The 12287-nt window shown below is 40.7% G+C and overlaps 2 protein-coding genes across 6 annotated transcripts in view; one reads left to right on the top strand and one right to left on the bottom strand.

Moving 5' to 3' along the window:
* Positions 1-2067, bottom strand: part of LOC140947197 (tolloid-like protein 1) — a 28546-nt gene extending 26479 nt beyond the window's left edge. For 2 of the 4 annotated variants that reach the window (XM_073396258.1, XM_073396261.1), the window contains exon 1: positions 151-676. In XM_073396258.1, the coding sequence (XP_073252359.1) occupies positions 151-265 (115 nt within the window). In that variant the 5' untranslated portion in view covers positions 266-676. Of the gene's footprint in view, positions 1-150; positions 677-706; positions 826-1598; positions 1642-2009 lie in introns of those variants that run through there. The other 2 variants (XM_073396259.1, XM_073396260.1) reach the window with 2 other exon arrangements.
* Positions 2068-3927: 1860 nt separating this feature from the next.
* On the top strand, positions 3928-10880 carry LOC140947754 (uncharacterized). Of its 2 annotated transcripts, none has more exons than XM_073396935.1 (5): positions 3928-4901; positions 8331-8414; positions 8998-9108; positions 10058-10280; positions 10524-10880. In XM_073396935.1, the coding sequence occupies exons 2-5, from the start codon at positions 8333-8335 to the stop codon at positions 10528-10530; spliced, it is 423 nt and encodes a 140-aa protein (XP_073253036.1). In that variant the 5' UTR covers positions 3928-4901; positions 8331-8332; the 3' UTR covers positions 10531-10880. The 2 variants fall into 2 exon arrangements, with proteins under 2 accessions (XP_073253036.1, XP_073253035.1); XM_073396934.1 differs by lacking the exon at positions 3928-4901 and adding an exon at positions 6514-6638 and having other exon boundaries at positions 10524-10877.
* Positions 10881-12287: the final 1407 nt, after the last annotated feature.

Genomic DNA, 12287 nt, shown 5'->3' with positions numbered 1-12287 from the left:
TTCTGCAAACTTCTATAACGATCAATTACCAAATTGCTCCTGTGAATTACTAAGGATTTGCCACAGGCTCGCAAACGAAGGGGGTTAAATTAATGGTGTACGAAGACAAAATATGCCGTGGTTGGAGGTAATTAAGATTGGAAAACTTACCCGCCTTGCAAGGGTCGTAGTCATCATCGCCAGCGTGAACCACGCAGAGATAAAATGCAAAAAAAAACGTCAAAGAAAACAACATGCGAGGCATATTGTTAGTCTGAAATAGCATTTTCCAGAGATGAAAATTTGGGTTAAGTTCCAAGGCTTGCCGTATCTCTACAACTTGAAGTCGAATTCCTCAAATTATTGCAGGCAGAGGAATCGACTTTTGCTTTAGGCTTCTTCTTTCAATGACCGGATTCTCTCAACACCCTCTGTATCTTCAGACAATTGCCTATGGATAGGATTCAACGAAACTTCAACTGATGATGCATTTAATGGGATAGGCCCTTTTTAAAGTGTCTTGGGCGTTCAAGACTGATTTTTTTGACAATCCCCTTTTTACGTCGCCTGTAATGAGAATATCCGACTGGTGTTTTTTTTGTTCACGTGAAGACAGTCGAAATATTGTGCGGCTTAGGTGCGAAAAGTTATCGCATTCCTCTACTAATCAACTAAGCTACTCGTTTTTAATTGATTAAATGACAAATGATAGAAGACTGTTTCATGCCTTAACACCCACTTCTCCTGAAACCCGACACCCAATTAAAACGCTGCGTTAAAAATAACTTCAATCTGGATTCGTGCCTATCTCCAAGTCACACTGCGTCTTTGACGCACTCGCGTGGAATGCATGTATATCCCTGTATATGTTCCAATCACTCCGCTCTATTCCTATTGAACAAAGCGCTAGGTCTGCAAAGGAAATAGCGAAATCTTTGAACGATCAATGCTGTCGACACTCTCCACACGAAATAACGCAAGTATACGAGGTTATTAAACACCGGATGTCATTTAGCACTTCCTTTTTCAGCGTTTGCTTAATGGCATCATGCCTTTTTTAAAGTTTGACGAACCCTCATTTGAGGCCAACTTCTTAGAAACTGACAAGATTTCCTGCATCCTCACGCTGTTCAATAAACATCTTCTTAAGCGGTCATCCACCACAAAAGCCACTAAAGTGCGGTTCTGGCAATGATCTGTATTTTTCCCTCTGTCTTAGTTATTTACCCCAAATATTGTTTTTGACAAAATACTAGCTGTAACCGGCAGAATTCTGTTGCTCATCGGAAAGATGGCTGACATCTGTCAATCAGGGCAACAGAGACACTGACTGGAGCGGAATTTTAGTGAGGAGATCAGAAACTGATCCAAAGAAAGCCTGCGCCAACACCACTGGGAAGCTGATGCTCAAATTAGAAAATTTTGTCCTAGAAGTAATTGGCAATTTATCTGAAAAAGCGACGTTTTAAACTTCTACCAGTTAGAGACTCATTTCAAAGAAGCGGACTACGTAGAACTGCTCGAGTCACTGGGCTTAGAACCGTCTGCCATGATCATGAAGTCTAACGTGAAGTCTCGGGCTAATGTCCAGTAAGCGGACACTTCGGAATCAGGCCTACCTGTGGGCTCATAAATATGGAAAGTGTCCTCTCATGGAAGCAACTGCAGGAAGTAAAGGATGAAAAAATAATCGATATTATTGACGTATATCAGGAGAGAATTACTTCCGTACTAATTACAATTTGTCTATCACTTAGTAACAATACTTTTTCGCTTCACTGATATTCACATAAAATCAAAGAAATATACTTTTTTTGTAGAAGATTTGCATGTTGTCTCTTCGTGTTTTGGCTCCTGTGGACACTGAAAAGGGTCAGTGTCCAATTGTGACTGGTTTACGCTTTTAGAACGGTTAGAAGGGCTTAAAAGGGGTTAAAGGGAGTACTGATGACCCGTGTGTTTGCGTGTGGCCTGCAGTAAAAAAAAAAGTGGAAGCTTCATATAGTATAATTCTGAAGGACAGATGCTACCTTGTGTGAGAGCTGTCAAGGAGGATTTATTTCAATGGTTACTCCACAGGATTCGTCGACAGATTCACCCAGAACAACACATAACACAAAAATAAATTGTGGTAGATGAAAGTGCAGCCTACGGGAAAGATGTTTAGGAATTTGGGGCGCGAGATAAGTGATGCGCGCGAAAATGAACACACACGTGAGGAGAAAGGTACTAATAGGATTCGAGCTAAATGAAAGTGAATAGTCACACCATAGGGTGTCGTCAACAGAATCAAAAGTCTGGAAAACTCTACAGCTCGTGCCTGTTCGTTTGCCTTTGTACCCACACGTGTACGCCTATTGAGGCGGCCTGTGTCTATTAACGTAACATGCAACCAAAATTTTATGTCTTACCATTCTTTTCTTGGCCTAAACTTCCTCAAAAACGTGAAAATGCCTTGGTGTAACAGCTCACGCAAGCTAGATTCCCTGAAGATTATGAATATCTAACAGGGCCGGAAGAATAAGGAACTTTCGAGAAGGAGCCTCTGTAGGCACTTTCGTCGCTAGAAATGGCTCTTCATTTCCAAATTGTTGATTGGTTTGTTTGGTCCTGCCTAATTGTGTTGTCTAATTTAGCTGTACATTTGTGGTCATTTGACGTCATTTGTCCACTGGGTTTGGCATATGCGCCTCAAAAGAACTAGCCAGACGACCAATCCCGACCAAGAGCTCTTGTGCGCATGACTGTCAGGTAGGCTTTATTAAACACAATAAAAAAGCTTCTGATTGGTCCATTCAAGTTCAAGCATGAGGCGGAAACTAATGTCGCGCATAACGTAAGTGTGCGTAGGCCATTAAATTTGATGAATCGGTGAAACACTTTCTTCTTCTTTTTTCTAATAGTGACTGTCATGACTACTAAGGCCGCCAAACCACCAGGTTTTTTTTCTTTTAATCTAAACAGCTTAAAAATAATCTGACTAAATTTGGACTTAAAGTGGTAAGCCGGACGTCATCATTAACTTCAGCGTGACATCGACGGATAAAGTTCAATTTTTCCCCAAGTAAACACCAGACTCTACAGGGCAAAAGAGAGTTTCTTGAATAACGTTCCCACAGACTATTTTTACGAGGGTTGCTAATTAAAGACAATGGTAAAGATACGTATTATATTTGCGTGAAAGTTGCTAAAAAGCACTGTGATATGGATGTTGTCCCACTTTGGCACGCAGCAAAAAAAAAAAGGTTTGAAAGGTAGGCTTCGAATTTGTCTTAGGTCACACATTAGGAACCGAAGTGTTAAATACCATCTATTTTCTAAATAGCATTTTGCTTACCTATTGACACGGCACTATATGGATTCCCTTACTGGCTCCTTGGTTTGTACAGTGTGGCCCATCTTCTGTCGCATTTCAAATGACATGTCCGGTTAAGTACGACTTCCTCTTTATCTACATCTACAGCTGAAACGGTAGCACATCCACACGTAGTGACATTCCCATCTTCAACTATGTAACCTTCATATTATTTTTGATGTAATGCCATCATACTTAATACTTTCTATTTTGTTAATCTTTGCAGTGAATAAGCTACCTTAGGGTAAGAGGTTTGCTACTCAGGCAGTCAAAAGCTAACCTGCGGTCTGAGGATACCTATAAAAAGAACCAGCCTTTTTCCCAGATTCCCAGGGGCTTTTTCCTTAGAAACTAGTTTCTAAGTGTGGTGGAACAGTAAGTGGCGCAATGTCACAGTGAGAGTACAGTTTGGTGGACAGTGGAATAGTGGCACAGAGTCACAGTGAGAGTACAGTTTCACAGGGATAGCGAAGAGTGGTGGAACAGTGGAACAGTGGCACAGTGTCACAGCGATAGTAAAATGTGGTGGAACAGTCGAACAATAGCACAGAGGCACAGTGATTGTATAAAGTGGTGGAACAGTGGAACGCTGGCGAAGTGTCACAGGGGTGAAAAAAGTGGTGGAACAGTGGGAAAGTGGTACAGTGCCACAAGAATAACAAGAAGTGGTGGAACAGTAGAACAGTGTCACAACGATAGTAAAGTGTAATGGAACTGTGGAACAGTGGCACAGAGTCACAGCGATAGTATAGTGTGGTGGACTAGTGGTACAGTGGCACAGGGATAGCAAAGAGTGGTGGAACAGTGGAACGGTGGCACAGTGTCACAGGGATAGCAAAAAGTGGTGGAACAGTGGAACAGTGGCACAGTGTGACAAGTACAGCAAAGTGGAACAGTGGCACACTGCCACCGTGACAGTAAAGAGTGGTGGAACAGTGGACAGTGGCACAGTGTCACAGTGATAGTAAAGAGTGGTGAAATAGTGGAACAGTGGCACAGTATCACAGGACAGTAAAGGGTGGTAGAATAGTGGAACAGTGGCACAGTTTCACAGTGATAGTAAAGTGTGGTGAAACAGTGGAACATTAGCACAGTGTCACAGCCACAGTAAAAAGTGGCGGAATTGTGGGACAGTGGCTCAGTTTTACGAGGGGAGTTAAGAGTGGTGGAACAGTGGAACAGTGGCACAGTGTCAAAACGATAGTAAAATATAATGGAACAGTGGAACAGCGGCACAGAGTCACAATGATAGTATAGTGTGGTGGAACAGTGGAACAGTGTCTCAGGGATAATAAAGAGTGGTGGAACAGTGAAACGATGGTTTTAGTTTGTGGCTGTTTTGGGAAAGTCGAATTTTGTTCCCGGATGCTAAATAAGTCCTGCAAGTACAAGGGGGAAAGCCCTTCATTTGATTGTTTAAAATATTAACATGGCCTTAAGCTACCTTCGAAGAGTGGAGGGATTTTCCCAGTGGGTTCTGTTAAGGAGAAAGCTGGCTTTCGTATTGTAACTTGACCCGGTTATGACTCCTGAAGCCCTATATTGGAGTTCCAGCTCATCATTCAAGGTAACGCTGAGTCCATCCCAAAAGGCATAGTAGTCAAAGTGGGCTAAAATGAACTCTTGTTAGATTTGGACAAGAGCCATTATGGCTCTTCATTTGGAGAGCTGTTCTTTCTTTGACCATGAAAGGTGTTCGTCAATTAACAAGCCCAGAGATTTGGCTGCATCAACTGTTTGGATCGATTTACCGTCGATCACGATATTAATATGATTATTCGTAAGAGCATACTCTTTGATTTGACCCAATTACCATAAATTCAGTTTTGGCAACCTGATTAAGGTTTAGTCTGTTGGATATAAGCCAGCGATTAAGGTTTCGTAACTCAAAATTTACGACATTTTCGAGGTCGGTCATTATACCTGCAGCGAGAATTTATATGAGTCACCGCCGGCGAACATTCCCAGTTAGGGTAAACTGAGGCAATAAGGCCTCATTAATATAGACTAGGAATAAAAGTGGTCCAAGATTGCTTCCCTGTGGTACTCCACAGGAAACTGGGGTTTGACAAAAGTCCATTTATGTAATCTGTTCAAGTTTGGCTGCACGCAGCATTTCCTGTGCTGAAATTACAGCCAAATCCCGTTGTTGCAGGTCTGGTGTCCTTTATAGAAAGAGTACGTAAATGTTTCAGGTAAATGTATGACTAAATTTAATTTTGCCAGCGATTAAGCTGCTGTCCTTATTATTGCATGGGGTATCGCAATAGCAAGGTGAGTGACCTCAAGGCGAGGTCTAGAGTTAACTAAATAGAAAATCATGCCAGAACTGCAGGACGAAGAGTTAAATCAGGTAAAAGGTCATCGCATTCAGTTATAGATGCATCTTTTGTAGTTACGAGCCGGGAAAAAATCAGCAGGTCAGTTTGTGGATGGCTCGCGTAAATCTTGGAACGCATTTTGAACGCTCGTAAACTGTGGGATTTTAATTTTTATCGGGGGCTAGCTCCGGTCCATTTGGGTGGACTCCTGATCGGGAAGTACAGCCTTTGTGCTGTGGGGTTTCATAGCGAAGCAATGCGAATTTCTAGGGGAAAATCGCTCCGGCGCTGGAGCCGTTCAAAAAATTGATTTCACCCCTGTTCTAATAAGAGGCATAGTAGATCTGGAGTAGACGTACGGCGACCTCAAAACCCTACCACTTGTAAGACAAAGAACGACAATTTGTCATAAGCACGGTGTTACAACTTTTATTTAGCATTGATTCATGCACATATTTAGCATGCACATATATATCTCTACGGAAATCCAGATTCGCTAGTTACAGCAAAATAATTCATGAAATTTTCGCAAATTCCGGAGATAATACTGGGCTGGCTTACTTCCCTCGAAGTCTCGGCGATTTTCGTGTTCTACTATTGTGAAGTTAACTGTTTTGAAATTTAGAGTAATATAAATTTACCCTGATGTCTAAATTTGTATGACAACCAATAGTTTCTCTTTCGTAAGGGGGAGATAAATATTACCGCGAACGGTGAAGATATCATTTTATCGAAACCCGTAACGGTCTGTTGGTCTCAGTTTTTACGCTGTTCTGACTGTTTCCGGGGTGTAAAAGACCCACTGCGGAATGTTAGACTAAGTCAGGTAATATGACGGTGGAGCTTCGGCAGCTAGCATCGCGCATGCGAGCTTGCGCTTTAGGTGGCAAAGGTTAAGATCAGATTTTTTTCCTTATTAAATATTCGACTCCGACCTATTTTGATAATTGCTGGAATCCTCTATAAAAATATTTTCCTTGGAGGTGAGTAGAGTACGATCGATGTTAATTTTCGTTTCAAGTGTCAAAATTTCGTGATTTTAATTTACCCTAGTGTGTTATTTGTTCTTGCCAAGCTAATGTTCGTGTGCTGTTATTTAACGCTGGGACTAGTTACTCCTCCTCCTTGTTTCTGCTTCAGTTGTCCTTTTCAAACAGAGGGAATTTTGATTCGAAGTCTAATTTCATTAACGCACGTAACATTGTGTAGCTAAAGGGTTTCAGTTTAAACGATAAGCTAGAATATCACCAAATAGCCGACAAAATTATCTTTCTCGTTGCTTCGGGGTACTTGAAGTTCAATTAATGACCTCTTGAAATCTCGATCTAAAAACTCGGCTTATATAGCGTACAGTGCACATGTTAATTCACGAATTTGGACCGACAAAATGCGTGAATTGATCTCTTTGGGTGACTTTCTCCGGGAAATAAACTATGTATGTGAAATAAAAGTGTGTCATTGTTGAAACTTTGTCCGACGTTGTTTGCCTAGCAGGTACCATTGATCAGTCGCTGGTACCATGACTCACTGAATATCCTAGACATCTTTGCAAAGAGTGTTGTGCTTTATATGTATTTATTCCTTTGAACTGAGAAAAGCGTTTTTAAACAGATGTTAAAACAGAAATAAGGCTCAAAATGACGAGAGCTAGGTGCTTCTCAAACGCCAAAGAGTAGATGTGAAACTAGTCATAATCGTTTGCTTCGCAATTTCACATGGCCGTGCACTGATAGGCGTTCTGAAGGTGTTTGTCTAACGTCATACAAAAGCTGTGAAGCTCATGATAATCTTTCTGTTTTATGGGTGAAAAATGTTAACAAAAAATCCTTTTACTGACTAAATATGTTATGAAATTGTTGGGTATGCGACCCTCAGTTAACATTTTTAAAGATAAAAGACGGCTCATTTCAACTTCGGTGTCCAATCGTTGCTTCAAAGTTGTAAGATTAACTTTCTGAATACAAGTTCAGATATCGTTCGAAAGCAAACTAAGTAAAATTTCCTCTTTAAAGCGATAGCCGTGATATAGGTTTATTTCCTACTGATATTAAAAACGTTTTGCCTTTAGTTATTTTCATTTTGCTTTTATGCCGCTGGACATGAGATTCCTGTAAAAAAATCACAGGCTGGCAATACGGGAATGCAGTTGAAATTCACACCAGTTTACGCGGTACCCTACTTCGCGATTTCGCCGTGCCGAGCTCCGCAAAAACTCTACAAAATAATTCCTTTTAATGAACCTGACCCAATTCCGTCACCCGAGTTGTCTGGATCAAGAATAACCCAAATCTGTTGTCCGTGTGTCTGCCGTAAATTACGGGAACTCGACAATTGTCAGGAAAAAGTCCGTCTTACAGAATACCGTTATGGAGGAACTAGAGCATGGTGTGGAAATCTTGAAATGGCAACTAATAATGCGGAAAAATCAGAATTGGAATAGAGAAAAAACACTTTAAAACTAGTTTATATTAACATCATTCTCGGCAGTTAATGATTCACTGTTACTTGTGTGTAAGCTTATTGTGTCGTAAGTACTCGCGCACACCTGTCTCCCTGAATTCGAAGTCTATTCATGCATAATCTAAATTATCAAGTTGCACACAAGCCTCTTATCAAAAATCAAATCGAAATGTTACACTTATCATACCAATTCCGAATACATTTTTTTCTTTTAGCCATGTGGTTTCTCCTCATTGTTGTGTTTGGACCAATTCTTGCACAAGTGTCTGCTTTAACGGACCCTTTACCGTCAGCTCTGAGTAAGTGAAAGACTGAATCGCTTTTTAAAACTGTTCTAGCTAGACCGTGAAATTAATGATGTCTATTGAATAATATTGAACACAAAGTCTAAATTCCAAGCATTACAGGAGACTTTCGACTATCCTCCTTAGTGGGTGAATTGGATCAGTGTCGCCACGTGAGTCCAATACTTACAGTCAAGTCACGTGCGACCGGGGTTGAAAGGAAGGGTTGTACGTGCGGGTGGCTCTGGGCGGCACTCAAGGGACGTTCGGGTAGAGTTTGAACTAAACCTGTCCCTAATTAAGAAGAGAGGCCTCGTTTCATGTCCCTTACTCGTTCCATGTTAATTACAAAGTTAAGTAATTTTTCAAACTAACGTACGGGAGTTTGTCGAAAACACTACTGTTAGTACCACAATAAGTTCTATTGGATATTACCGCCGCTGACGGTCTAGCATCCAATCCATGCACTCTTTAGATGGCTCATGCGGCTTCAAAAAACTGTGATAAACTCATACTGTTAATTTTTATTCCTACTATTTATACCTTTTAACGTATCTTTTGCCTTGTATTGTTTTCTGCCTTTGTTATTTTATCACAGTCGAGCCATTTTCAACGTCAATTCGCTGTCCTCCAACAAAGCAATTCCACTGGACACGATCAGACACCTCTGGACTTGATATCGTTTTTTATTACACATGTGGTTCGGCATGTAAGTGATTAACTGAAATACAAATAACAGTTTCAAGTCCCTATAAATGATGAAGTCTCTTCACACCGTTTTGATCATGTCCAAAAACGCATAGCTGTTCTGATCTACATTTTTGGACACATAGTCTGTAAGGTGTTGCCGTCTATTTAGAGAAGAGTGCTCACAATAATTTCGCACTGACGTCATTTCCATTCGCCATTTTAACCTGGCCATGGCTGTTCAAAAGAAGCGCTATTCATTGGGTGAATCTCTATCCTAGGGATAAGAATTGGGAAAACCAATATTGCATCATCTAGTGGATAGAGATTTGGACATCGTTATCCACCATTTTACCAACTGGCGCAGTTTTCCAAAATTGTAAACCATTTTTAGAAAAAACATAAAGTAATAAATTCGGTCCTCACACAGAGACACCAAACGATATCTCTATATTTCTCTTACTTAAAAGTGCAATAACGTCGTTGTCATGACAACTTTTTTTGAAGTGGAACACAAATGACGAAGAAGGTTTTCATCGATATTTATTTGTTACACAAATGTTTCCGGAATAGGCCATTTGCCGAATGGTGTCTTTTTGCTACTAAGAGCAGAATTCATTTCGTTTTTCTTTCATATTTAAATTCAGTAACCCCAGTGAGGTTTAAATAACAAAAACCAGAAAAAAAGCCCTGAAGGATTCTGGTTGTAGCAATTAATGACTTCATCATGCAAACGGCATATTGCGGATTTCATCTTTTCATGCTCAAAAATCTAAAGTTATGAAACGGTTATAGCTTCAGAAAGATATCTGTCACGCCATTTGTTTTCAGAATTAATTGACCTAATCTTCAAATTAAGCCCGTATAAAAACCAAAATGTGACCCGTTAAAGGGTCGTTAAAGGAATCTATTTTAGTCCCCGTGTTGGCGCTTTCAAATTGTTTAATGAAACATTTACTTACGTTTATTAGCAGAAGAAATGTCACAAACTCTGCACTGCACAAATGGCTACAAGGCTCAGTACAGAAAGGACCTAATTCCAGATGCTATGAAGAAGGCAGCCATTCCCATGGCCTTGAAGAGAGGTTTTATATCAAATGAAAATCAAGAGCCAGCCTTTGGGCTCTTTTCAACGGGGCCCGATTACAGTTTGAAAAACGGAGCAGTAGTTGTATTTGCATGCTCGAACCCAAAGTAAGCATTTTGGTAAAGTGTTATGTAAGCAGGCAGTCAGTAAGTGTCATAAAAAACGTTGGGTTGGAAAGTTAAATTGAACGATTTTCTCTTGCGCGTATAGATAATCAGTAAGTATCATTAGTGGAGTCACATTACAAGTTATTATGAAAAAATCCCCCAAATAACACAAATCAAATGAAAGAACACTTTCCTTTTATTTCAAGATCAATTTAATTTAACGTCACTTTGCTTTCTTTACAGCAAATAAACCATGGCATGCGTGAAAAGAGCACTCAAAGGGACATTATACTACGCGTAGGACTTAAGCGTCTAAACGGCTTTGGATGTTTGAACTGTTTCAACTAATCTTCTGTGTCCGGAAAACAGGAAAACAACTCACATTCACGCCGAATCTTGTAGACTGTGGATCGAATTTGTGACTCTTTTCCCCATTTTTTGCTTCGGCGACAACGGGAAAGAAAAACCCCCCAAAGATATTGGTTATCACTTGCGCTTATCTTTTACTGGACTTAGGTGCTAAGAATAAGCAATTAAATGATACTGAATTACTGAATGAAGAAAAATTGATAAATATATAAATTAATAAATAAACAACTTAACCAATACTCTGTTACGTCATCAGCCTACTTATCATTATAAGCACATTTCCATTAAATGATAGTGGTGAATTACTGCAAAATTTGATTTCAGATATGAAAGCATAAAAAACCAATCCAGTTTTATTCTTTTTGCCTAGAATTGATTATTGGATGCTCTAAAAATAATAGAGAAAATTATCTGAGAAAATGCTTTTGAACAAATGAAGAAGAAACCAGGATTAAAATTTAACCCCGGGTTAGCTCTAATCGGCATTTGAACAACTGGGCTCTGGGCTGCGGAGTTCAAGGAATCCAGAATCCCGTTAACGATTGAGCTCCGAAATCTAAGTCAGCCACTGATAAGGAATCCTTTGAAATCCGGCATCCCCAGCGTGAGATTCAGACTCCAGGATTGCCTTGGATTACCTTACCATACATGGGGCGAACAATTCGTACACAGAACTTTGTCGGAAGTAAACAACAGTTAAGACGACAATATGCCATTATCCTTAACAATTGGTTCATGCGTCAGAGTGCGTATGTCGAGATAGTGAGCTTACGCAGGAAAGAAGACTGCAAACCTTGTGTGACAAGCGTGACAATGATTTTGTCTGATAAACTTTTCCGCCGAACTTCACCCTCCTTCAAACACAGGGGCGTAGCCAGGATTTCTGGGAGGGGGGGTTCCAAATTACTTCCAACGAAAACGGTTGTTCTAAAATCCTTACATTACGTGCGTACAAGACTTTGGCGTTTACGCTACGCAAACAGAAGACGCCTTAGTTGCGTGAACTTGTTTATCACTTCCTCGATATTTATGTCTCGGTGGTAATCGATGTTCATCAACGCCAGTCCAGACTCTCGCTCGCTTGACATGGTCGACCTCAGGTATGTTTTTAACCTTCTTAGTGTACTGAATGAGCGCTCACATTCAGCTGACGTTATCGGCAACGTGCACAAAATGCGGATCAAGGTGTGGATGTTAGGAAAGAACTCTCGATTGCATGCTGCGAGTGTCTGAACTGCACTGGTGGGAAGGTCCGCATCCTCAGGGCTGCACCACTTTCTCTTCCATCGCAGGAGCTCAACATCAACCACATGAGGAGATGTGGTGGATGAGGTCGTTCCCATAAAACTCCAGCGCTGCTTGAATGTCAGGATTTCTGTCTCCGACGGCTACCAGCTTAGGAAGAAGATTAAAGAGGCTGGATAAGACAGCATCATTAGTAGGATTGAAGTATGTTTTCATCTCTGATTGTAGATGGTCTAGAAGGGGAATAGCAACTGCCCTCTTATAGTAATCAGATGGTGTCTGGGCTGGTACATTGTCGCGATGCTGCTGCTGATTGGTCCGGCGCGGGATGGAAGGCACAACATCTACATTTACCGCGGTAGTGACCGCCAGATCGAACCACTAGGTCCAGAT

This window comes from Porites lutea, chromosome 9 (genome assembly GCF_958299795.1).
Source record: "Porites lutea chromosome 9, jaPorLute2.1, whole genome shotgun sequence".
NCBI classification, from domain to species: domain Eukaryota; kingdom Metazoa; phylum Cnidaria; class Anthozoa; order Scleractinia; family Poritidae; genus Porites; species Porites lutea.
The sequence above is the reverse complement of the archived record's forward strand: the minus strand, read 5'-3'. Positions and strand labels throughout refer to the sequence as shown.